Source organism: Phyllobates terribilis, unplaced genomic scaffold (genome assembly GCF_046119375.1).
Source record: "Phyllobates terribilis strain yellow unplaced genomic scaffold, ASM4611937v1 Scaffold_1__5_contigs__length_1240528914, whole genome shotgun sequence".
NCBI classification, from domain to species: Eukaryota; Metazoa; Chordata; class Amphibia; order Anura; family Dendrobatidae; genus Phyllobates; species Phyllobates terribilis.
In genome coordinates this window covers 336,015,487-336,042,560 of record NW_027362761.1, presented here as the reverse complement: position 1 = coordinate 336,042,560, position 27,074 = coordinate 336,015,487, and the positions used below count along the sequence as shown (strand labels likewise).

General features: G+C 43.8%; 1 protein-coding gene across 5 annotated transcripts in view; it reads left to right on the top strand.

The window, feature by feature from the left end:
* ADGRD1 (adhesion G protein-coupled receptor D1) overlaps positions 1-27,074 on the top strand; it is a 1,511,981-nt gene that overhangs the window by 140,732 nt on the left and 1,344,175 nt on the right. For 3 of the 5 annotated variants that reach the window (XM_073676100.1, XM_073676099.1, XM_073676101.1), the window contains 2 exons: positions 6,895-7,011; positions 14,717-14,812. In XM_073676100.1, the coding sequence (XP_073532201.1) occupies positions 6,895-7,011; positions 14,717-14,812 (213 nt within the window). The remainder of the gene's footprint in view (positions 1-6,894; positions 7,012-14,716; positions 14,813-27,074) is intronic. The other 2 variants (XM_073676103.1, XM_073676102.1) reach the window with 1 other exon arrangement.

Genomic DNA, 27,074 nt, shown 5'->3' with positions numbered 1-27,074 from the left:
ATGTCCTCTTTTCAGCTCCAACAGCCAAAATCCAGTGTTCTTTGAGCTCGCGGAGACTCTTCACTTACCCCAAAATGCAGTGGGAATATACAAATTATCTCCTCAGGACTCCTCCCCTGGTTTACCGATGTCCTCTTTTCAGCTCCAACAGCCAAAATCCAGTGTTCTTTGAGCTCGTGGAGACTCTTCACTTACCCCAAAATGCAGTGGGAATATGCAAATTATCTACTCAAGACTCCTCCCCTGGTTTAGGTGATAGGTGATAAGTTGCTTTATTGTGCTGACCCCTTAAAGCTTACATCAAGTTCCTAAGCTGACATACACACTCCTCAACATAGAGATAGCAACACCAAGAAGGTAAAGTCCTATAAATAAGAAGATCACAGGATGGATAGACATGTGAGTAATATGCAAATGATGAAAAAATGGAAACTAAATATTAAAACATCTTGATTTATTCAGTATTGAGTGTGAGAGCCACATGCACAAACACCTGCACTTAGATGCTTTAGCTGTTATGAATGAGGTTATTAATGGTTATCCGAGGAATGTTCTGCCATGCTGAATGCGCTTGGGCACGTAAATGAGCAATATCTTCTGCTGGCAGCTCCTTGTGCAATTATTGACCAGTGACGACCCAAGTGTACTCAAATGGGAGACGAGTCTAGAAATGCTGCAGGCCATGGTATCACATTTAGGCCATGCAGACCACTCACTGTAGCTACAAGCGGTCTGGCATTGTCATGTTAAAAACAGATCCTGTGACACTTTGAAGAAATGGCTGTACCACTGTTTCCACGATAGATCCATACTGTACTGTAAGTGAAATTGGACATCACATACTAAGCCTAAGGCATCAAACTACGTCCACACAAACACCAGAAGACGTTTGCATGACATAGTGCTATGAGCCAGACATCGATCTATAAGTGTCACATTGACCTCATATCTCCACTCTCAAAGTCTCTCATGGTGCAGGCAAGATGGCAATGGAGCCTGGAATGGAGGTCCATCATCTTCAGAGATGAATACGGCTTTTGTCTTAGCCGTAGATTTGTCTGTAGACCATGAAGATGCCTTCATGAGGGAACGTCACACTGGTCCTACTCCCAGGATCATGGTGTATGATGGCATAATGTAGCCGGATCCCTCTAGTCTAACTTCCAGGTACAATAATAGCTGGGCATTACATTAATTAGGTGGTGGAGCCAGTGGTACGGCCATATCTCCAAGGAGCTGCTTTTCAATGCGATAACACCAGGCCACATATTGCTCATGCTACTGTGAGCAGCCTGCATGGGCTAAACATAATACCATGGCCTGCAGCATCCTCGGACTTGTCTCCTATCGAGCTCATCTGGGACATCATTGGTCGTCAATTGCAAAGGATTCTGCCAACCGTGGATCTTGATAATTTGCTACCCAAGTGCATTCAGCATGGCAGAACATTACTCAGACAACCATTAATAACCTAATTGAAAGCAGCCAAGACTTGTAGGTGCACGTGATGCTCATACTTGATACTGAATAAATTGAGATGTTTTGAATTTTTTTTTTGCATTGCAGTAACTTAGGTATCCTTGATTACAACCACTCATATAGTGATAGTCAGTTGTTAATGGTCATAACCATGGACACCTTAGCTACTGCAATGCCCTGTACATAGGGTAAGTGACATACCAAATTAGAAATACTATACCACATTTCTAATTGGAGGTATTTGCTAATATTATTATTACACCTACTATGTACTGGGATAGGATCTTGGAGATGGGAATGCCCCTTTAATTCTCGCTGTACACATCAGTGTTTGTTATATGAACCCAGGGATTTGGGTATTTTGTTATTTTTAAATCAGGTCGGCACTTATATTTGTATAGAGAAGTTGGCATTTAACAATGATTTTCTGACTGAGCACAAGATGATAACTTTTTTCTCCCTCGGCCATTCCACCTAGATAATATCTGAGAGGACCAAACACTTTCAGTTTTATTATTTTTTTATGCATTTACTTTAATAAAATTGGATTGTATTTACTTTCATGATAAATCTTTCTACAGTTTTGTGGCAGCACATTTGCATTCCTTTGGTGGAATAAGATTTATCTTCCAACATAATTTCCAGAAATAAAGTGAAAACAAAGCTAACACGTAACCCCAGAGTGTTTTTATAGGGGACATGTATTCTATTTGGAAATGGCCAGTGTTGCTTTATCTTGTTAAGGTATCATTCCTTGCAAAAACATAGGTGCACATTTACAAATACTGTCTAATAGGCAGTCTAAATTGAGTTCAGACAGTCTGAATATGCCCCAAATTTATCAAGGCAGCTAGTGCTTTGTGATAGATTTGGACATCTTGATATCTTTAGACACCTTTCTCTTAATTTACTTTCTTAACAATTTACTTATTTACTCATAATTTAATTAGATTCAACCATATTTTTTTTCAGAGCTTGAGCCAAGTGTCATCTTCTTGTGATTTGATTCTCTCACATTCGAGATTCGGAGCATAGGTGTAGAGAAGATGTAGAACTTAATTTTTCCATCTTCTTCATTGTCTGTGTCTGTCACGGGTGTGTCAGATGTGACAGACAGTCGCCCTGCAGTTGGTTGCAGGAGATCTCTTCTTTTGGCATTACAGACACCTTCTTAGATTTGTCTCACACTAGGACCCAGTGGCCACCTCCCTCCTGCTCTAACACACTGGCCTGGGTGTTTAAATGCTTTCAGTCTGCTTTAGGCGGCGCCGGTGATATTCACATGTTTCCTTGTGAAAGTTTGGAGCAAGTGCAGTTCTTACTTCCTCTCTGGTGCTAAGAGGACGTGGGGTGCAATCTCTCTGAAGTCTGCTCAAGCTAAGTTACTTTCCCCCGTGTCTGTCTCCCTTGTTGTCTTTAGTTGTTAGAGGGGGCTGACTAGCACTCACCCCCCCTTCCCTAGCCAGGGCCTAGCTGTAGGGAAATACAGGGTTTTAGGTTCCTGTGTGGCGATTGGTGAGGAACCAATATAGGGACGATAGAGGAGACAGAGTGATATCAGATCAGCCTAGGAGGTCTCCACTCCCCCTTTCCCTGGTGTCTGGGCTCTCTTCCCCTTATCACTTTGTGTTCCACTTAGTCTTTCCCGTTCCTTGCGTGACAGTATCTGTGTAAATTGGACTGCACTTGGATGACATCTGAGTGTAATCCGATGTTTCCCACACACACTCATAGACTTGTATAGGTGCGTATGGTCCCGATGCACTTTCAGCATGCTGCGACTTTATTCTCATACCGAATTGATTGGCATGAGAAAACAATCACAGATCTGCGCTGCCCCATAGTATAACATTGGGCCGAGTGCTATCTAATAAAACATCGGATAACAATCGGCCGTGTTATACACCAGTGTGATTGACCCCTAAGACCAATGATTGGCTGCTATTGGCTGCAGTGGTCACGTGAGCAGTTGCTTTGATTTATCAGGTAAATAATGTGTCATTTATTTTATAGAATTTTCCTTGTCATTTTATATAATCACCCTCTCAACTGGCCCAATTTTTTAGTACGTTTGTAAACTTCATTCATTTGCGCCTAAGAACTGGTGGATGCCAATAATAAATCTAGCTAGTCACATCCACACAATCTTTTATGGACACTTTTGGAAAAAAGAACGGTCCGTTCTTTTTGATGCAAAACAATGATAAATTAGTCTAAAATGATTTGCACCACGACTATAGTAAATGATCTGCTAAAAATGAGTTCACATTGCGTTTCTCTTTGCTAGATCTTTGGGGTCAATTATTGTGTTGTTATTTAGGCCAACTGGAGAATCTTATGTTGCCTCCTGGCCATTCCAACCCTGATAAATGGACTATTAGACTGTTATCTTCATTCTTGGGTAGTCACCCAGTATATGTAAACTACATTATTAGCTTTGCTTTGTCACATAAGTTAACGGGTTCTGTTTGGAGTGGTCTGGATGACTGAACCAGAACAGTATGGAAGTTTCTGTTCGGAAGTCATTACATCTACATGTGAAGAGTCTAACTCGGAGTATCATCATTTTTATAGATTTTTTTTTAACTTAGTTATGAAACTAATTTTGCTGTTAAAGTTTCCCTGTCATTATTTCACATATTTTTTTTTTTTCAATTTTCCATTTGAAGAGGCCAGAATGAGAAGTTACAGTCAAATTATTATGTTTCTATCAAAAGCAATAGTTTCACAGATTGTCAATGCCACAATTTGATTTTTTTTCCCTCTCACAAGTACAAAGTCAATCACACGAATAAAATATGTACATTGAGTGCATGGAATATATTTAAAAATAGTTATAATTTAGAAAACTTTTTAGAAACTTGGAGTCTAAGGCCTCAATTCTTTAAGACTGGCGTTCCATATGTCAGTCCTAATGAGGAAATTAGATGTGTTGAATTTAGTAAGATGCAAACGGCACACACTGAATTCAGCTCATTTTATCAATAGTGTGCACCTCCGTGTGCTGCAGAAATGTTGCTCCAGTCAGGACTGGAGTGGAGTAACTTTTTTGGCATACGCTGCCACTTTATTATGACCTTGACAGGCGGGCGCTGGGCATAGCCACGTCCTATCTTGTTCTAGCTCCTCCCCAGCGCCTTTTATTTTGGCACAACTGCCCGAAACTGTCGTGAAAATGCCGGAAATCTCAAATTTTTTAAGCAAAATTTTGCAACTTTTCAAAGTGTTTTATGTGTTAAAGACTTTGAATCAGGGACTAAGTCCTAGAATATCTGAAAATGGTTATTATGATGTGTACAATGCAACATTGTGTTCTAGTAAAATAGTCTATCCTGACCTTGGCATTATATGCAAGAGATGAAACGATTGCAAAGGGGAAGAGACCAAATCAAGTCAAGGATAAAGATCAATTAAATAAATCATAAATTTGTGACAGGTACCAAGAAATACAAATAATAACATTACAAACATATCTTAAAATGAAAATGGAAAGAACATTTTAAAAACTGGGTTGTTTTCTGGAAGATCCATGAGGTCATAAAAAAATTGAAACCTAGGATATACTGTATTTTCCAAAAGATTTGTCAGTGTGCAAATTAAGACATATGAAACAACGATGAGCAAAAGAGAAACTTAGGAAATACATATATCCACCACAGCAAAGTCATTGATTACCAAGACAATTTTTGTATCAGTTACAGCAAACAATATTGTGAAAGAAAACAGAATGTATATGGCCAGAAAATAGCTTTTCTAATATTACCTCCCAAAATCTAATAAGTAAAGGGACAGTCCCACAGTCTATAGTGGTCATTCTGACCATTTTTGTACTTTTTGTTTTTGTACATTTACTTTTCACCCTTTTTTTTACACAAACTTTCACAGTCAGATGTGTAATTTTGTTGTTAAAAGGGATATCCGGGACTTTGTAAAGAAAAAAAAAAGTGCCTAAGCACTAACAGCCAGTTGGTTGCTAACTCCATGCCTGTTGTGCTCGGCGCCGTTTTTCAGCTGCTTCTGCTGACGTCACGTTAACAGAGCTGCGGCTTCTTTTTCCGCTCTACTCTGTTGACAGGGCGGGACTACCGACGTCATGCTGATTGACAGCTGACTCCCCACTGCCTAACTGAACTGGACGAGCCAGCTGTCAATCAGCTTGACGTTGGCAGTCATGCCCTATTGACAGAGCAGCCCAGAAGAAGAGCTGTGGTCAGCGGTCAATGACTGCTCTGTGCTGGTGCTGGGTACAACAGGCAGGTAGTTGCCTCTGTTAGCAACTACCTGTCTGTTAGTTTTTTGACACATAGTAAAAAAAGTCCCTGACATTATACAATGTATGGGAAATGTGTTTTACTATTGAAATCCTAAAAGAAGCAATAATTTTGAGCATAAAATGTAAAACACAAGCAGTCAAAAATAATTTCCAAGTACGGAAACAGTTAAAGGGAACCTGTCACCATGAAAATGCAGTCCAATCTGCAGGCACCATAATATAGAGCAGGGGGCGCTGAGTAGGTTAATGTATAGTTTTGTGAGAAAAGATTCAGTATAACCTGTGATTTAATAATTTAATCTTTCTGGGGTTCTTGGTCCAGTGGGCGGTCCTATCAGTGACTGACAGCTACCTCTGTATGAACACTCATAGAAAGAAAGCTGATTAGACCGCCCACTGGACCAAGAATCCCAGAAAGAACAGAGGTCTAAATGAATAAAACTCAGATTATACTGAATCTTTTCTCAGAAAACTATATAGCAATCTACTCAGCTCCCCCTGCTCTATAACAAGCTGTCTAAAGATTAATCTGCATTTTCATGGTGACAGGTTCTCTTTAATCATGCACATTTGGCTCTTTATTCTGTATTCTGGGAATTGGGAACAAAAAGACTCCCAGTCTCATAACTGGTTAGGATTCCAGCTAATTAGCCTTAATGTATATTCCTCACCATGAACATTCTCTTCATTTTTCAAACCATAATGTCTTGTATTATGTGTACTTGCCTTCTGTGTAACTTGCTGTACACTGCCTGTTGTCAAATGTAATCCATCTTTAGTATGGATTCTAAGAAGTAGGTGCCAAAGTATTTGCCTCTCTCTGTAATATTGCATAGTAGCATAACTGAGAGATAAGACTTCAGACTAGTCATTGGGTAGCAGCAAGAACAATGCATGCTAGGAAGTGAGAGTAAAGGAAGTTCCAGCTCAAACAGTGCTGGCAGAATGCTGCCTATTCAAAGAAGGTAGATGGCAAGAAACAGAGCATGGTTTTATGGAACTGCGAATTCCTGCTTTTCTCCAGGTTTTCTGTGAATGAACGGGTACACTTTAAACATGATCAGTTGAATACATATGCATGACTCTGTACAATGCACTTTGTCCTGAAATCTGATTTCTTTTACTTTTTCTCTTCTTCTCAGGCTTTCAGGTTTTGAAGTCAGCATCACACTATTGGCCGTTGGAAGTGGTACATGGGATCCGTGAATTACCTAGAGCGAATGACGACAGGAGAGGTTCTCGTAATGAAAGTGATAAAAGTATGTGTAATCACAGGGCAGCTATATTTCTATTTTATGTGCAGATATCAAATCACATGCAGCCAGATTCATTGTTCAGTTTTTTACATTGTGACTTACTCTGCTGGTATTTTTATCATAAAGACAATAATGATGTCTTTCAATCTCATCATACTGCAGCGCAGGATTTAGAGCCGAGACCATGTCATGAAAGTCACATTGACAATGATGCCATTTTTATATGGAATTACAAGTCACAAAGCATCCCAACTGACGTAGATTGATTTTACAGACAACCAAATTTAATGCATGCCTTCACCTAGTCTGGAAATAAAGTTCTATTAAGATCTTATTTTCAGGCTACCCATGTGAAAGAAGTTCTTATAAATGTAGTTGTGAGCCAACTGGTCCGTCACAAAGGCTATGCCATGCGCCAACTTTCAGAACGGTTTATCTAATATAATCCAACCTATATGTTACTATAATGATGGAGTAGAGTAGTTAAAGGGAACCTGTCATATTGTGGATGCAGTGAGATCTGTGGTCAGCATTGTATAGAGAAGAAGCTGAATACAATGATATATAGGTTTGTTGGGAATGATTAAGTATAACTTGTATTTTATTAATTAAAATTCTTGGTGTTTCTATGTATAGGAGTCCAGTGGGCGGTCCTACTAAGTGATTGACAGCTCTCTCTGATTGCACATTTATTCAGGGAAGACTGTTCATCACTGAGTAGGATTGCCCACTGGAGTCACAGACATACAAGCAGCAGGAATTTCAATGCATAAAATGCAAGTTATTCTAAAATGTTGCCCACGAAAATATATATTAATCTGATGATCTCCTGCTCTATCACATCCGGACTGCAGATCAGATATCATTGTCAGGTTCCCTTTAAATGTGATAAGATATTCAGCCAGTAACATGTAGAATATCAGTTTTCCTAGACCGTAGGAATAAGCGTAGTTACACAACAACCCCTTCTTATATACAAGCCAGTTGGTGATCAAATGATCACCGTGTCGCTGGCTTTTCTAAATTTCTATGATCGGCTGTTATCTGGGAAAAGATCACCGGATCCCTAGTGATTAATGGGAAGTGGCTGCATTCTCAGGGGATGCGCACAGGTTAACGCCTTGCTGTGTTTTCGTCATGTTTTTTTCCGTGCTGTTTTCTCACAAAAACTGAAGGATTTCTTAATACCAGCAACGATAATAAGATTCCTGAAGTCTCGTTCATACGTTGCTTTTATTTCTTTACAGATTTGATGCAGTTTCAAACCTGTAGCATGTCAATTCTTTCCTCATTTCTGCAGCGTTTTTCATCTATTGTTCTGGGAAAAAAAAGCATCAAAAATGCAGAAAATATGTGCCTATTTTATATTGTTTTCTCTGCAGAAAATACTTAACGTATGCACATACCCTAGGGGGGTTTGCAGGATAGCTCAGGCCCCTTAGCACAACATTTCTCTGTTTTATTCTGTAAAAAATGGGAACAGAATAAATGATTGATAAAAGTCAAAGAATATAAACTGAAATAATAAAAGACCTATCCACCTGCTCACTCTGTAGAACAGTACTAGAGATATAACAGTGCCTTGAGAAGTATTCATACAAATGCACATCACAATTTTCAGATTAATATTTTTTAAATATTTAGAAAGCCATGTATCATATCATGTCCTTTACACTTTACAAATACTTGCTATTTAGTGTTTGTATATCGCATAAAATCCCAATAAAGTACATTTAAGTTTATGGGTATAACTTGAAAAACTGTGGAAAAGTTCACGGGGTATGAATACTTTTTCAAGGCTCTGTATATTATTCCTTATTTTATATAGACAGATTTCACCACTAATTTTCCTAACTGTCCAAGATAGAGCGTGATTCGGCCCCATCTACATAGCATGTACTTTCTGCAGATCATATTCACTCGATAACTTTTTTTCAGCCTGAACATCTCATGAACTTGTTTCACTCACAAAGATGAATTTTCCTCTGGGTTTCCAAATGTATATCCTTCCTTTTATCTGTCTATATCCCTGCACCCTGGAGCCATGCATCTCAATAAACCTTTGATCGTGTTTGTTTTTTGGCTCTTATGGAACCACAGATTTATTCCAAGGCAGATATCTGATGGACGTATTCTAAGAAGATTACCAGTATTACATGAGATTTAGCAAACTTTTTTTATGAGAGATCCTTGCATAACGTACATTACATGGTTCATGGTTCATTATAGTGCTGGTGCTTGATTTAACACTACACAGATGCCCTGACAATATCATGAGAAGAAAAGATCACAGCTGATCTCAAGATGCTCTTGGTATTAGTCAAGCTGTTTTCTCTGTTCTCGGTACAGAATGTCTCCTCTCTGCATTTCTTCAAAATTGTTACATAAACTAAGACTATTAACTCAGCTGTTTTTGATAGTAGTTATACAATGCCTAGGGGTATAATCTTGCATTCAGCCGTCTATGCAATAGAACTACATTAATATAACCATAGGAAGTATACTTACCTTTAAATATTTTAAAGATCTATTCCTCCTTAATAAAACACGTTTACACACACATACAAACTACCATGTGCAGCCATGTATGCACACATATTCTCACTGGGATATTCCCATCTCCAAATTTTATCCCAATATGTAATAGGTGTAGTAATAATAATATTAGCAAATACCTCCAATTACAAATGTACTATAGTTCTTCTGACTCGCTATGCCATTTACCTCATGTGCAGGGCATTGCAGTAACTTAGGTATCCATGATTACGACCACTCATATAGTGGTTAGCTGTTATTGCACCTACTAGATATCAGACTAGGATCTTGGAGATGTTCAAGGCCTCCATACACATTAGATTTTTCAGTTGATAGCTATCTCTCCCAACTCCCTCAAACACAAGAACACTTGGCTTGGCCGAGCGTGCATGTGTTCTCTATGAGAAAGCCGCACCTAGACACCTCTGACTGCGTCTCTCCTGGAGAACAAAAGGGTCAGCCATTAGAATTCCAATGTGCCAAGCCATCTTCCATTAGGCTGCCATCCAAATTAAACTGTCAGCCAATCCAGCCAACATCGGCGCTTCCGGTCAATGGTAGTCTAGTGTTTATGTGCTGTCCATTGCAAACAGAAACATAGGAATTTGATCTTATGTAATGATACTTTGTTAACAATGTGACAGATAAAAACAGCTCCTGGGCTAACATATGTTTTTGATTTTTCAACTCTAGAAAGAACATTTGCTAAATGTACATATACTGTATGATGTGGTAAAAGAAAATCAATATTGGGCTTAACAGCGTAGAAATTAAAAGGGTTATCCAGTTCTTTAAAATTGTTGGCCTGTCCATAGGATTCACTTGAATAGTACAGCTGATCGGCCATGGTGCCGATAGTTGTACCCCAACAATCTAATTTTGATGGCCTCTTCTAAAGATAGAGTCAGAAAGTCCCACGGCTCTCCAGTCCTGTAGTGTTAAACAGTGGATATAATTTACTGCCCCCATCTATTTTGAGGCCTGCTGGCATATGGCGAGACCCGCTAATTCCATAGCAGACACTTCATCCTTGGATGTAATCTGATGAAGGTCTTAGTTATAGAAACATGGAACATATATGTACTGGATTGCAATACCATTATATCTATCGTTGAACACTTTAGGAGTGGCATGGTGCTTCCTGACTCATGAAGTGATGGCTACCTTCTTAACCTCACCTATATAGGACCCGGATAACCTTTTTAATGGCTGCGTTTGTACTTATTTGTCTACCATTGTCATTTTTCTTTATGACATCTGCTTCTGTAAGTCTTCCATTATTCTGTGTAATCATGTTGCAATTACCATGCGTTATCATTGCTATGTTGTGTACAACAAGAATTGAGCTTTATATCTCTCAGCAGACCTTTCCCTGCAGGGGGTGAATTCTCTCTTTAGATGACATTTTGTACGATTACTAAAAAAAAGTGAATTGACAAGAAAATATTGAATTACTACTGAATATGGCATATTATTAGTTTGTCCTCCCGAGAACAGAATATTAACGATAACAGTCCAAACTCAGAAAAAGATATTCCAGGTCAATAATATAATTCTTCTGGGATGGTCTTTGACTAGCGATAACTGACCCGGTGATTACTCGCTCCTTAGATTTTGCAGGACATAGCATTAGATGGATTACTGTGAATGTGAACCTTATAGATAGTTGGCACTTTGGATAGTGTTTGGGATCTATTATTTTAAAGCAAACAGAACAGGAAAACATGCACATTGCTAAAGCTGCAAGATAATTGCTTTTTAAGTGCAATGATACCACTGTATAAGACCAGATTAAAATTAAAGAGGCAGTTGCCTAAGAGTCTCCACAATTAAGTAAATCCAAGTCCCAACTAGAAGACCTGAGAGTTTAAAACAGGTTTGAAGCATACCTCCAGCATTATAAATGTTTTAAAGGAAATCTGTCACCAGTTTTTTTCTATCCCATCTTAGAGCAGCATGATGTAGGGGCAAAAACCCTGGTTCCAGTAATGTGATACTTTCTGGGATGCTTACTGCAGTTTTCATACAATCAGTGTTTTATCTGCTGCAGACCTAGCAGTTCTCTGAATGCTGAGCTCTGTATACCCCCGCCCACACCACTGATTGGCAGCTTTCTGTGTACACTGTGCATAGGCAGAAAGCTGCCAATCGGTGGTGGGGATGGGTTTATATGGAGATTATGACTGTTGAAGACCACATAGTGGAAGTTTTATTAGTCCTCTAGTGATAATCTCCTGCTGATGAAACAGTGATTTTAGCAAAACTACAGCAGTAAGTGACACATCGGTGGAATCAAAGTCTCTGTCTCTATGTTATGCTGCTCTCAGATTAAGTGGCAAAACCTGGTGAGAGATTCCCTTTATTATATGACAGAAGGGCTGACTTTAATGCTTTCACTATAAGGATTTTCCAGGTTTACATTTTTTTTTTAGTGCACAGACTTGATCTTTGTAAAAATAGTAAATCAGCATTACTTACCACTGCCATTACAGCAATGCATCTCTGCATGCGGTGATGTCACAAGTGCTTTATGTGAACTAGGGAGCCAATTACTGGGCTCAGCGGTCATGCCGTTGTAGATGACAGAAACTGATGAACTCAGTGACTTGCTGAAAACGGTCATGTGCTATAGGCTGTTGGGTCAACAATACCCAGAGATGCAGCGAGTATGTAATGTCAGGTCAACAAAACCCTGGGAAGCAGCGGGTATGTAAGGTCAGGTCAACCAAACTTGCGGATGCAGCGAGTATGTAAGGTCAGATCAACAAAACCTGGGGAAGCAGCGAGTATGTAAGGTCAGATCAAGAAAACCTGGGGAAGCAGCGAGTATGTAAGGTCAGATCAAGAAAACCTGGGGAAGCAGCGAGTATGTAAGGTCAGATCAAGAAAACCTGGGGAAGCAGCAAGTATGTAACGTCAGATCAACAAAACCTTGGGAAGCAGCGGGTATGTAAGGTCAGATCAACAAAACCTCGGGAAGCAGCGGGTATGTAAGGTCAGATCAACAAAACCCAGGGATGCAGTGGATATGTAAGGTCAGATCAAGAAAACCTGGGGAAGCAGCGGGTATGTAAGGTTAGATAAAAAAACATGGGGAAGCAGCGAGTATGTAAGGTCAGATCAACAAAACCTGGGGAAGCAGCGAGTATGTAAGGTCAGATCAAGAAAACCTGGGGAAGCAGCGAGTATGTAAGGTCAGATCAAGAAAACCTGGGGAAGCAGCAAGTATGTAAGGTCAGATCAACAAAACCTTGGGAAGCAGCGGGTATGTAAGGTCAGATCAACAAAACCTCGGGAAGCAGCGAGTATGTAAGGTCAGATCAACAAAACCTCGGGAAGCAGCGGGTATGTAAGGTCAGATCAACAAAACCCAGGGATGCAGTGGATATGTAAGGTCAGATCAAGAAAACCTGGGGAAGCAGCGGGTATGTAAGGTCAGGTCAACAAAGCTTGGGGATGCAGCGAGTATGCAAGGTCAGATCAAGAAAACCTGGGGAAGCAGCGAGTATGTAAGGTCAGATCAACAAAACCTGGGGAAGCAGCGAGTATGTAAGGTCAGATCAACAAAACCTGGGGAAGCAGCGAGTATGTAAGGTCAGATCAACAAAACCTGGGGAAGCAGCGAGTATGTAAGGTCAGATCAACAAAACCTGGGGAAGCAGCGAGTATGTAAGGTCAGATCAAGAAAACCTGGGGAAGCAGCAAGTATGTAAGGTCAGATCAACAAAACCTTGGGAAGCAGCGGGTATGTAAGGTCAGATCAACAAAACCTCGGGAAGCAGCGGGTATGTAAGGTCAGATCAACAAAACCCAGGGATGCAGTGGATATGTAAGGTCAGATCAAGAAAACCTGGGGAAGCAGCGGGTATGTAAGGTCAGATAAAAGAACATGGGGAAGCAGCGAGTATGCAAGGTCAGATCAACAAAACCTGGGGAAGCAGCGAGTATGTAAGGTCAGATCAAGAAAACCTGGGGAAGCAGCGAGTATGTAAGGTCAGATCAAGAAAACCTGGGGAAGCAGCAAGTATGTAAGGTCAGATCAACAAAACCTTGGGAAGCAGCGGGTATGTAAGGTCAGATCAACAAAACCTCGGGAAGCAGCGAGTATGTAAGGTCAGATCAACAAAACCTCGGGAAGCAGCGGGTATGTAAGGTCAGATCAACAAAACCCAGGGATGCAGTGAATATGTAAGGTCAGATCAAGAAAACCTGGGGAAGCAGCGGGTATGTAAGGTCAGGTCAACAAAGCTTGGGGATGCAGCGAGTATGCAAGGTCAGATCAAGAAAACCTGGGGAAGCAGCGAGTATGTAAGGTCAGATCAACAAAACCTGGGGAAGCAGCGAGTATGTAAGGTCAGATCAACAAAACCTGGGGAAGCAGCGAGTATGTAAGGTCTGATCAACAAAACCTGGGGAAGCAGCGAGTATGTAAGGTCAGATCAACAAAATCTGGGGAAGCAGCGAGTATGTAAGGTCAGATCAACAAAACCTGGGGAAGCAGCGAGTATGTAAGGTCAGATCAACAATTGCCGAGCAACTTCCTACACAGTCGTCCTTGAGAAAGACCACCAGTTGGTCAAAACGTTGGACAAATTTCTGCCTTTTGGTTCCAGATCACAATAAACCACATTTGGTGCAAGAATTTCTAAGTTTATCTGTTCTGTACTGAGGTTTTCACTACAGTATTATAGGACTACTTGTCCTTTCCTCGAGCATGACCTCTTCAACCAGCAGTGTGCCGGTTTTCCCTACGTATACTAGCTAGAATAAGCGTAGGATCAGAATGCTACTCTTTACATTTATTCCACCGCAGCTGTAAAATTGGTGCATGGACCTACAGGAGGAGATGTTTTCATACTTGTCATGTACTATTGGGAAATTCCTTGAATAGAGCCAGATATATTCAGTTTCAGTTCAACAAAAAACTCTTCCAAGTTTCTGTCTAAATATAGTTTTTCTCTGTAAACAGTCTTCACTTTTTTTTTGTAATTTTACACTTTAATTTTAACAGTTTCAAAGGTAAAATATAAGAAAATAGCTAATGTACTCAAAACAATCTCAAAGTTGCTTTCTAAAGGCGGCAGAAATGAAAGCTACTGATTTGTTGAGAGATACAAAGTGTTTTCCATGTCTGTTCATCATTGTCACTTTGCTTGTGTTTTATCCATTGCAGCAGTCATCATCCACAACCACATTGTGCTTCCTTACCATAACGCCTCCTTAGTCAATAGCAATGACTCTGCCTTCTCTAACTTGTCTGCAACTGTAGGTGAGAATCATGTATGTATATGTTGTGTGACTCAATGTGTGTACTGTATATACGTACACTTATGTATATATACGGTATGTGTTAATGTGCTATCCAGTGTAAATGTAGCTGTTTTTGTAAATGAGATATTGTAGAAAATCTTTGTCCTGCCCGTTCTGTATGGTGTGAATAACAGCACGGGTCTTGATTTCCAATTCTATTTTAAAGCATTAGGTTTTCACAAAGGAATTCTCATTAGAACATGTATTCGGCACTGCCAATGTGTTTCACACCAGTTCTGAATTTATTACCGTGCTCCGGCTTTGTAGCAGTTTTATTTATACAAAAACATCTGAAATACAAGTTGCTTAATATGAAGTGATATGAAAATCATAAAAAAATATTTAAAGAGGGTTGTCACGTAAGTAAAAGTCAGAAAGTTTTCACAAAGTCAAGTTTTTTGTGTTTGTTATAAAATTTATTTTCAAATGTCCCAATAAGTAATTCTGAGCTAACAAATGAGGGCTCTCATGTTTTAGACTGTTATTACCCAGAATGGAGAACTGTGGCAAATAGAGCATCTTTGTGTCTGCACCTAGTACATCAGACTGATGATAGCACATCAGCGCATTAGACAGACCGATGATAGCACATCAGCGCATTAGACAGACCGATGATAGAACATCAGCGCATTAGACAGACCGATGATAGCACATCAGCGCATTAGACAGACCGATGATAGAACATCAGCGCATTAGACAGACCGATGATAGCACATCAGCGCATTAGACAGACCGATGATAGAACATCAGCGCATTAGACAGACCGATGATAGCACATCAGCGCATTAGACAGACCGATGATAGCACATCAGCGCATTAGACAGACCGATGATAGAACATCAGCGCATTAGACAGACCGATGATAGCACATCAGCGCATTAGACAGACCGATGATAGCACATCAGCGCATTAGACAGACCGATGATAGAACATCAGCGCATTAGACAGACCGATGATAGCACATCAGTGCATTAGACAGACCGATGATAGCACATCAGCGCATTAGACAGACCGATGATAGCACATCAATGCATTAGACAGACCGATGATAGCACATCAGCGCATTAGACAGACCGATGATAGCACATCAGCGCATTAGACAGACCGATGATAGAACATCAGCGCATTAGACAGACCGATGATAGCACATCAGCGCATTAGACAGACCGATGATAGCACATCAGCGCATTAGACAGACCGATGATAGAACATCAGCGCATTAGACAGACCGATGATAGCACATCAGCGCATTAGACAGACCGATGATAGCACATCAGCGCATTAGACAGACCGATGATAGAACATCAGCGCATTAGACAGACCGATGATAGCACATCAGTGCATTAGACAGACCGATGATAGCACATCAGCGCATTAGACAGACCGATGATAGCACATCAATGCATTAGACAGACCGATAATAGCACATCAGCGCATTAGACAGACCGATGATAGAACATCAGCGCATTAGACAGACCGATGATAGCACATCAATGCATTAGACAGACTGATGATAGCACATCAGCGCATTAGACAGACCGATGATAGAACATCAGCGCATTAGACAGACCGATGATAGCACATCAGTGCATTAGACAGACCGATGATAGCACATCAATGCATTAGACAGACCGATGATAGCACATCAGCGCATTAGACTGACCGATGATAGCACATCAATGCATTAGACAGACCGATGATAGCACATCAGCGCATTAGACAGACCGATGATAGCACATCAATGCATTAGACAGACCGATGATAGCACATCAGCACATTAGACAGACCGATGATAGCACATCAGCGCATTAGACAGACCGATGATAGAACATCAGCGCATTAGACAGACCGATGATAGCACATCAGTGCATTAGACAGACCGATGATAGCACATCAGCGCATTAGACAGACCGATGATAGCACATCAATGCATTAGAGAGACCGATGATAGCACATCAGCGCATTAGACTGACCGATGATAGCACATCAATGCATTAGACAGACCGATGATAGCACATCAGCGCATTAGACAGACCGATGATAGCACATCAATGCATTAGACAGATCGATGATAGCACATCAGCGCATTAGACAGACCGATGATAGCACATCAATGCATTAGACAGACCGATGATAGCACATCAGCGCATTAGACAGACCGATGATAGCACATCAGCACATTAGACAGACCGATGATAGCACATCAGCGCATTAGACAGACCAATGATAGCACATCAGCACATTAGACAGACCGATGATAGCACATCAATGCATTAGACAGACCGATGATAGCACATCAGCGCATTAGACAGACCGATGATAGCACATCAGCGCATTAGACAGACCGATGATAGCACATCAATGCATTAGACAGACCGATGATAGCACATCAGCGCATTAGACTGACCAATGATAGCACATCAGCACATTAGACAGACCGATGATAGCACATCAGCGCATTAGACAGACCGATGATAGCACATCAATGCATTAGACAGACCGATGATAGCACATCAGCGCATTAGACTGACCAATGATAGCACATCAGCACATTAGACAGACCGATGATAGCACATCAATGCATTAGACAGACCGATGATAGCACATCAGCACATTAGACAGACCGATGATAGCACATCAATGCATTAGACAGACCGATGATAGCACATCAGCGCATTAGACAGACCGATGATAGCACATCAATGCATTAGACAGACCGATGATAGCACATCAGCGCATTAGACAGACCGATGATAGCACATCAATGCATTAGACAGACCGATGATAGCACATCAGCGCATTAGACAGACCGATGATAGCACATCAGCACATTAGACAGACCGATGATAGCACATCAATGCATTAGACAGACCGATGATAGCACATCAGCGCATTAGACAGACCGATGATAGCACATCAATGCATTAGACAGACCGATGATAGCACATCAGCGCATTAGACTGACCGATGATAGCACATCAATGCATTAGACAGACCGATGATAGCACATCAATGCATTAGACAGACCGATGATAGCACATCAGCGCATTAGACAGACCGATGATAGCACATCAATGCATTAGACAGACCGATGATAGCACATCAGCGCATTAGACAGACCGATGATAGCAATCAATGCATTAGACAGACCGATGATAGCACATCAATGCATTAGACAGACCGATGATAGCACATCAATGCATTAGACAGACCGATGATAGCACATCAGCGCATTAGACAGACCGATGATAGCACATCAATGCATTAGACAGACCGATGATAGCACATCAATGCATTAGACAGACCGATGATAGCAATCAATGCATTAGACAGACCGATGATAGCACATCAGCGCATTAGACAGACCGATGATAGCACATCAGCGCATTAGACAGACCGATGATAGCACATCAGCGCATTAGACAGACTGATGATAGCACATCAGCGCATTAGACAGACCGATGATAGCACATCAATGCATTAGACAGACCGATGATAGCACATCAGCGCATTAGACAGACCAATGATAGCAATCAATGCATTAGACAGACCGATGATAGCACATCAGCGCATTAGACAGACCGATGATAGCACATCAATGCATTAGACAGACCGATGATAGCACATCAGCGCATTAGACAGACCGATGATAGCACATCAGCGCATTAGACAGACCGATGATAGCACATCAATGCATTAGACAGACCGATGATAGCACATCAGCGCATTAGACTGACCGATGATAGCACATCTGTGCATTAGACAGACCGATGATAGCACATCAGCGCATTAGACAGACCGATGATAGCACATCAATGCATTAGACAGACCGATGATAGCACATCAATGCATTAGACAGACCAATGATAGCACATCAATGCATTAGACAGACCGATGATAGCACATCAGCGCATTAGACAGACCGATGATAGCACATCAGCGCATTAGACAGACCGATGATCGCACATCAGCGCATTAGACAGACTGATGATAGGACATCAATGCATTAGACAGACCGATGATAGCACATCAGTGCGTTAGACAGACCGATGATAGCACATTAGCGCATTAGACAGACCGATGATAGCACATCAGCGCATTAGACAGACCGATGATAGCACATCAGCGCATTAGACAGACCGATGATAGCACATTAGCGAATTAGACAGACCGATGATAGCACATCAATGCATTAGACAGACCGATGATAGCACATCAATGCATTAGACAGACCGATGATAGCACATCAGCGCATTAGACAGTCCGATGATAGCACATCAGCGCATTAGACAGACCGATGATAGCACATCAATGCATTAGACAGACCGATGATAGCACATCAGCGCATTAGACAGACCGATGATCGCACATCACCGCATTAGACAGACCGATGATCGCACATCAGCGCATTAGACAGACCGATGATAGCACATTAGTGCTTTAGACAGACCGATGATAGCACATCAGCGCATTAGACAGACCGATGATAGCACATCAGCGCATTAGACAGACCAATGATAGCACATCAGCGCATTAGACAGATTGATGATAGCACATCAGTGCATTAGACCGACCGATGATAGCACATCAGTGCATTAGACAGACTGATAATAGCACATCAACGCATTAGACAGACCGATGATAGCAGATCTGTGCATTAGACAGACCGATGATAGCACATCAGTGCATTAGACAGACCGATGATAGCACATCAGTGCATTAGACAGACCGATGATAGCAAATCTGTGCATTAGACAGACCGATAACAGCACATCTGTGCATTAGACAGATCGATGATAGCACATCAATGCATTAGACAGACCGATGATAGCAGATCTGTGCATTAGACAGACCAATGATAGCACATCAGTGCATTAGATACACCGATGATAGCACATCAATGCATTAGACAGACCGATGATAGCACATCAATGCATTAGACAGACCGATGATAGCACATCTGTGCATTAGACAGACCGATGATAGCACATCAGTGCTTTAGACAAACCGATAATAGCAGATCTGTGCATTAGACAGACCGATGATAGCACATCTGTACATGAGACACACGTATAACGAGAGTAGGTGTTACACGCACGCCGCTAGGTTCAGATAGGGGCGAGACAGGTTACATGAATTCTTTGGAATCCTGGGGGAACTGTTACTCAGGGCGACCATATGCTGCAGCTCTCTCAGTCATACAGGGGGTATTGATCCTCAGGCACAGACAGGTGGGTGGATTCACTTGCTGACCAGACACATTTGACAAGAGTCCTCATAAACAGTAGAACAGTAGCATTTAATATGAAGCCGCATGGCCAGTGCAATTTAAGTCTCTTTAGCAACAGGCTCCAGTAAAAAAACAGTACCGTTTCTTCTTAAAGCACAAGAATAAACAGTCTTTCCAGGAGCACAGTACAGCACAGATCAAGTCTCTTTAGCAGCACACTTCTATGCACCCACAACAATAGGCTTTTCCTTTGATTAGGGAGATGATCCCTGTGACACAATTCCTTCCAGTCCTTATCTTTCTGCCCGATAATACTCTGCACTGTTAGTTCAGGAAGTTTATCTGACCTGTGTTTAGCTTCACTCCTGATCTGAATCCTGTTCACTTCCAAGGCGCTTCTGTGAGATACAGATCACACACACACCACCTTTTCCTTGGGCTCCAGCAGACTAATAAACAAGTTCCCCACAATCCCACTGTGGCTCTGCTAACCACTCCCTGTCTCCTGTGACAGTGTTAACCCCTCTAGTTGCTGGATGGTTCTGAAGCACAACACTTCCTGTCTCCTGTGATTGTGTTAACGCTAATAGTTGCTGGATGCTTTTGAAGCAACAGCACTACTTCAGCATGTCACACTCTTCCCTCCTTTGTGAATGTCGTCCTCAAGATTCGCCTTAATTGGTCAATCTGACCAATTCTGAGGCAGTGGTGAAAGTTGAGTAACTTTATATACAAATGGGCATTGGCAAATTGGCATAACATTTATAAACATTTATAACAACCTAGTCTACAACCTTTTTCTTGTAGTGCTTCTGTAAGAAATAAACAATTAACACAATCAGCGTCTCTTCAGCTGGAGCTTTTCGTACGTCTTCAACCTGCTCTCTCTCTCACTAGGCCTTAACAGTTCTTTGTTTCTACAAAGTCTTTTAAGGAAAATCAAAGCATGAAAACAAGTCTTTCCACCAGGCAACATCTTCCATACTGCCACTCGGTGGTGAATACCACTCAAGTGGGCTTACCTGGACTGCAGGCAGAGATACCTGTTTCCAGTCGACATTCCTTGGAACTTGACTCGGTTCACTAAGTGTCTCGTACGTCATCATCACGGGCCTCCTCACTTCTCGAGTTGATATCCTCCTGGTGGGTTGTGCCTCAGATACCACAGGTTCTTCGGTTACAGGAGTTTCTTCTGCAGCACTAATTTCACATGCTTCCTCAGATGCTCTTGAAGCTGCCTCTGTAAGTTCCTGTACTTCTTTTGAATCGCCTGTTTCCACACGGTCTGGTACTTCCTCTCCTCCTGAGTGTCGATCGGTCTCTTCGGTGATTGGTATTCAATCATCAGATCTGAATTGGACTTCATCTGTACTCCTTGGTACAAACTCTGGAGTCTCTGGACTTATTTCACTCTCCTGAGGATGGTACATCCCTCTCCTTGCCGGAAATACAACCGTATGCTCTTCTTCATCGGAACTTTCAAGGTCACTATCCACCTCCGGAGCTTTAGTCTGTAGTAGTCTTTTAGTCAATGTCAGTCGATGTCGGCCTGCTTCTGGGAAGTCTTGTTGTGGTGGGAGATAATCACAGGGTAGTAATAAATTCCGATGGACTTTTCTGATTTTCTTGTCCCCTCTTTCCAATCAGATTTCATACACTGGACTGTCATCGGCTTTCCTCTTTACGACCACGTACACCTTGTCTTCCCAGTATGAACGAAGTTTTCCTGGACCACCTCTTTCACGTATGTTCTTGACTAGAACCCGGCTTCCCGGTGTCAATTCTGCTCAATAACATTTTCGATCATAGTACTCCTTACTCTTGCTCTGCCCTTCCGTAACCACTTTGGACACTATGTTGTATGCCTCTGCCATCCGTTCCTTCCATTTCCGAACGTACTCTGGATATGTTTTGTAAGTCTTTGACAGCGGAGTATCGAACATGATGTCGATTGGCAGTCTTGGCGATTGTCCATACAATAGGAAGAAAGGTGAGTAACCCGTTGCCTCGCTCTTTGTACAGTTATAGACATGTACCACTTTTGACAGAGAACTCTTCCAGTATTTCTTCTCATCAGCTCTTTAAGTGCGCAACATCGACAATAATGTCCGGTTAAAACATTCCACTTGTCCATTACCCTCTGGGTGATAGGGTGTTGTGTGGGATCTCTGAATTCTACAGTACTTTTGTAGCATCGGCGTCTCTGCCTCCTGCCGGGCAGAGACGCCGTTCCCCTCACCGCCATGGCCCTGGTCCGGCGTCTTCCGGCTCCCAACCTGCAGCTACGCTTCCCGGGCACTGTGCTTAAGGCGCGCGCTCCCTCCCTCTTAAAGGGGCCGCACGCCGTCCTAAAATGTCCCCGGCCAATGGACTTCCCCTGTTTAAAGCACCTCCTCCAATATGGAGGTCCTGTGCAAGGTTGTTGTTCTGTGTGCTAACACTTGCTTCAGCCCTCAGGTCCCGCTGCCTGTCAGTCCTGCCCGCCAGTCTGCCTGCCAGTCCTGTCCGCCTGCCAGTTACCTGCCGTGCTCACCAGCCTGCCTACCTGGAAGCACCTGCTAGTTACCTGTTGTGCCTGCCAGCCTGCTTACCTGGAAGCACCTGCCTGTTACCTGTAGTGCATGCCAGCCTGCCTACCTGGAGCACCTGCCTATTACCTGTCGTGCCTGCCCGCCAGCTTACCTGGAGCACCTACTTGTTACCTGTCGTGCCCGCCAGCTTGCCCACCCGGAGCACCCGTATGGCTATCCGCCGAACCAGCCTGCTTATCTATTCGGACCACCCGTCAGCCTTCGAGCCGTACTCATCCGCTGTACCGGTCAGTTCCTGTCATCTGACCCGTGGGAGTCACCTGCTCTCACACAAGGTCGGTCCCAGAGTGGCACCTGGTCCCCCTGCTCGGTCCCTCCCTGGTTCACGGAGTCGACTGAGCCGCCGTGCAACCTTGGTCAGGCCGAGTAGGCACTTAGTCACGCCCCTCTGGTCCCTCCTTGCACCGAAACACAGAGGTTCCACCACTCGGACCTGTAACAGTTTGCACAGGCCATGGAACCCGATGGCCCCCAGGCTCCTTCGCTCTCTGACCTGTACCAGGAGGTCTCACGTCAGAGATCCCAACAGGAGACTATCCTGTCCTATCTGCTTTCAGTCAACTCTCGCCTGGACACGCTGTCCACCCCGTCTGTGTCCGTCTCTAGCCGAGCAGCACCCGCTCCGGCGGCACCTCAACCTACTGGGGCTATGACTCCCGGCTCTGGACCCCGGCTCTCTGCGCCTCCACGTTTTGGTGGTGACCCCGTCTAATGTCGAGGCTTCCTAAAGCAGTGCAGGCTGCACTTTGAACTCCTGGCACATCAGTTCCCCTCCGACCGGGCCGAAGGTGGCATTCATCATATCTCACCTCACTGGGGAGGCATTGGCATGGCTAAACCCTCTGTGGGAGAGAGGGGATCCCCTGGTGTCCGATCTTCCGACTTTCCTCACTGCCTTCCGGAAGGTCTTCGATGAACCCGGACTAAAATCTTCTACTGCCTCCTCACTTCTCCGTCTCCGTCAAGGGAGTCTCACCGTGGGCCAGTATGCCATACATTTTCTAACGAACCCTCGCATCTGAGCTTGCCTGGAACAATGAGGCCCTGGTATCCACCTTCTGGGAGGATCTTTCCGGATGGATCAAGGATGAGCTAGCCGGTTGTGACATCCTTTCCACCCTGGACGACCTGGTGTCATTAGCTACCCGGATTGACATCCGTTTTTTGGAGTGAGCTAAGGAGACTACCCGGGAGAGAAGACTTCCAAAGCCCAGCCTCGCAACCAGCTATTCCATGGACATGTTCCCCAGAGCCTATGCAAACTGACCAAACCAAGATGGTCAAGTCTCGCCTGGAGACACGCTGAGCTGAGGGGAGTTGCTTCTACTGTGGCAGTAAAGAGCATATTATCCATTCCTGCCCAGCGAAATTGGGAAACTCCAGTGTCTAGGACCACTTGGAGAGGTCGCCCTAGGCAAGAGTAAATCCTCTCTGTCCTTGACTCTATCTGTTTCTGTTTCGAGTGGTTAGACCCGCTTCTTTGAGACTGCCCACCTGGATTCCGGAGCCACTGGGAATCTCATTTCACAGGCTGTTGTGGAGTGGTATCAGATTCCTACCAAACGCCTGGCTGAACCGTTGGCGGTCGCTTCCGTGGATGGGAGACTTCTTACGGGGACCATCTTGCTCGTCACAGAGCCTGTAACCCTTCAGGTGGGAATGCTGCACTCGGAGAAGAACTCCTTTCATGTGCTGTCCGGTCTCTCGCACTCCCTCTTGCTTGGTCTACCCTGGTTACAGAGACATAAACCTGTCCTGAATTGGAGGTCTGGTGAAGTGCTCCGTTGGGGGCAGGAATGCCACAAGTCCTGCCTGGTTCCGGTTCGTCCAGCTCGACCTCTGTCTACTCCGGCTAATCTACCTGGGCTGCCGGCACCCTACTGGTCCTATGCGGACGTCTTAGACAAAAAGGAGGCAGAGACACTTCCACCTCATAGGCCGTCTGATTGCCCAATCGACCTGGTACCTGGTGCTTCTCCTCCCCGCGGGCGTATCTACCCCTTGTCGTTGGCTGAGACCCGGGCCATGTCTGAGTACATAGAAGAGAATCTTGCTAGGGGATTCATCCAGAAATCTACCTCCCCGGCTGGAGCAAGATTCTTCTTCGTTAAGAAGAAAGACGGCTCACTACATCCCCTGTATCGATTACAGGGGTCTTAACCAGATTACCATCAAGAATAAGTACCCCCTGCGTCTCAACTCGGAGCTGTTCGACCGCCTTAAAGGCGCAAAGCTCAATCTTCGTGGGGTGTACAATTTGATCCGGATCCGCCAGGGAGACTAGTGGAAGATGGCATTCAACACCTGGGACGGTCTCTATGAATATCGCGTGATGCCCTTTGGTCTCTGTAATGCCCCAGCCGTCTTCCAGGAGCTGGTTAACGACATCTTCCATGATCTCCTGTATTTTTGCGTGGTGGTGTACCTAGACGATATCTTGGTCTTCTCTCCGGACCTGCCCACACACCAGAGGGATGTTCGCCAGGTTCTGCTAAGGCTCCGGCAGAATCGCCTATACACAAAATTTGAGAAATGCCTCTTCGAGCAGACCTCCCTTCCGTTCCTGCGCTATATTATCTCCGAGACTGGTCTGCAGATGGATCCCGAGAAGGTTTCTGCCGTCTTAAAGTGGCCCCGACCGGAGGGGTTGAAGGCGATTCAGCGATTCCTGGGCTTCGCAAATTATTACCGCCTCTTCATCCCTCATTTCTCCTCCCGGATCGCTCCCATCTCCGTGCTCACCCGTAAGGGAGCAAATCCCAGGGAATGGACTTCCGAAGCGGAGGAGGCCTTCGTCTCCCTAAAACAAGCTTTCTCCTCCAACCCTGTGCTGCACCGTCCGGATTGCACCAAGCAGTTCTTCCTGAAGGTTGATGCATCCTCCTCCGGAGCCGGAGCTTTGCTCACCCAGAAATCCCCATCTGGGAGAATGGTAACCAGCGGCTTCTTCTCCAAGCTCTTCTCCTCGTCCGAGCGCAACTACTCCATAGGAGATCGTGAGCTGCTAGCCATCAAATTAGCGCTGGAGGAGTGGCGTTACATGCTGGAGGGGGCTCTGCACCCGGTGGTCATCTACACTGACCACAAAAACCTGGCCTATTTACAAAACGCCCAAAGACTTAATCCGCGTCAGGCCAGGTGGTCTCTATTGTTTGCCCGATTCTGCTTCACTCTGCATTACCGCCCGCCAGACAAGAATATTAAAGCTGATGCTTTATCCTGCTCGATCATGTCCACTGACTAAGAGGAGGAGCCTCTACATATCATCGACCCCTCCAAAGTAATGACTGTGGCTCTGTTTGACCTGTCTCTTCTTCCACCCGGTAAGACTTTTGTGGCGGTTCCAGATCGTAAGAAGATTCTACTATGGGGCCATTCATCCAAACTAGTCGGTCATGCTGGTCAGAGGAAGACCTTTCTGCTCATCGCCCGACATTACTGGTGGCCTTCTCTGCTCAAGTATGTTGCGGATTTTGTCGCGGCTTGTTCCTCCTGTGCCCGTAACAAGGTTCCCCGGCACCTTCCATCCGGCCGTCTCCTTCCTCTTCCCGTGCCTTCCTCTCCATGGCAACACATAGCTATGGACTTCATTACAGATCTACCTGTCTCTGCCGGTTGTACAGTCATTTGAGTGGTCGCTTACCGCTTCTCTAAAATGGCCCACTTCATCCCTCTGCCTGGTCTTCCATCTGCATCTGTGCTGGCTAAGGACTTCATCCATCACATCTTCCGTCTTCACGGCCTACGCCTCCACATTGTGTCTGATCGCAGGGTTCAGTTCAGTTCGCGCTTCTGGAGAGCTACGTGCAAGCTGCTGGACGTCTCCTTGGATTTTTCCTCTGCTTATCACCCTCAATCCAATGGTCAAGTAGAACGTATCAACCAGGTCCTTACCAGTTTTCTCCGGCACTTCGTCAATGCTCACCATAACGATTGGGTTGAGCTCCTGCCCTGGGCCGAGTTCTCCTATAACAAGCATGAGAGCGAGTCTTCTACTAAATCCCCGTTCTTTGTGGTCTACGGTCAACACCCCCGGATTCCATTTCTCGTCTCTTCTTCTGTGGACAATCCTGCCGCAGAGTCTCTTGTCAGCGAATTTTTGGCAATTTGGGAAGACACTAGATCTGCACTTCTTCTGTCATCCGAGCGGATGAAGAGACATGCTGATAAGAGACGTCTGGATCCACCTCAATTCCGTCCGTGAGACAAGGTCTGGCTTTCCTCCAAATATGTCCGTCTCAAGATACCTTCCTATAAGTTGGGTCCGCGGTTCGAGGTTCTGAACCAAATCAATCCCGTGGCCTACAAGCTGAAACTCCCGGTCACCTTACGGATTCCCAACTCTTTTCATGTATCCCTCCTCAAACCTGTTGTCCTTAATTCCTTCTCTGATGATCCAG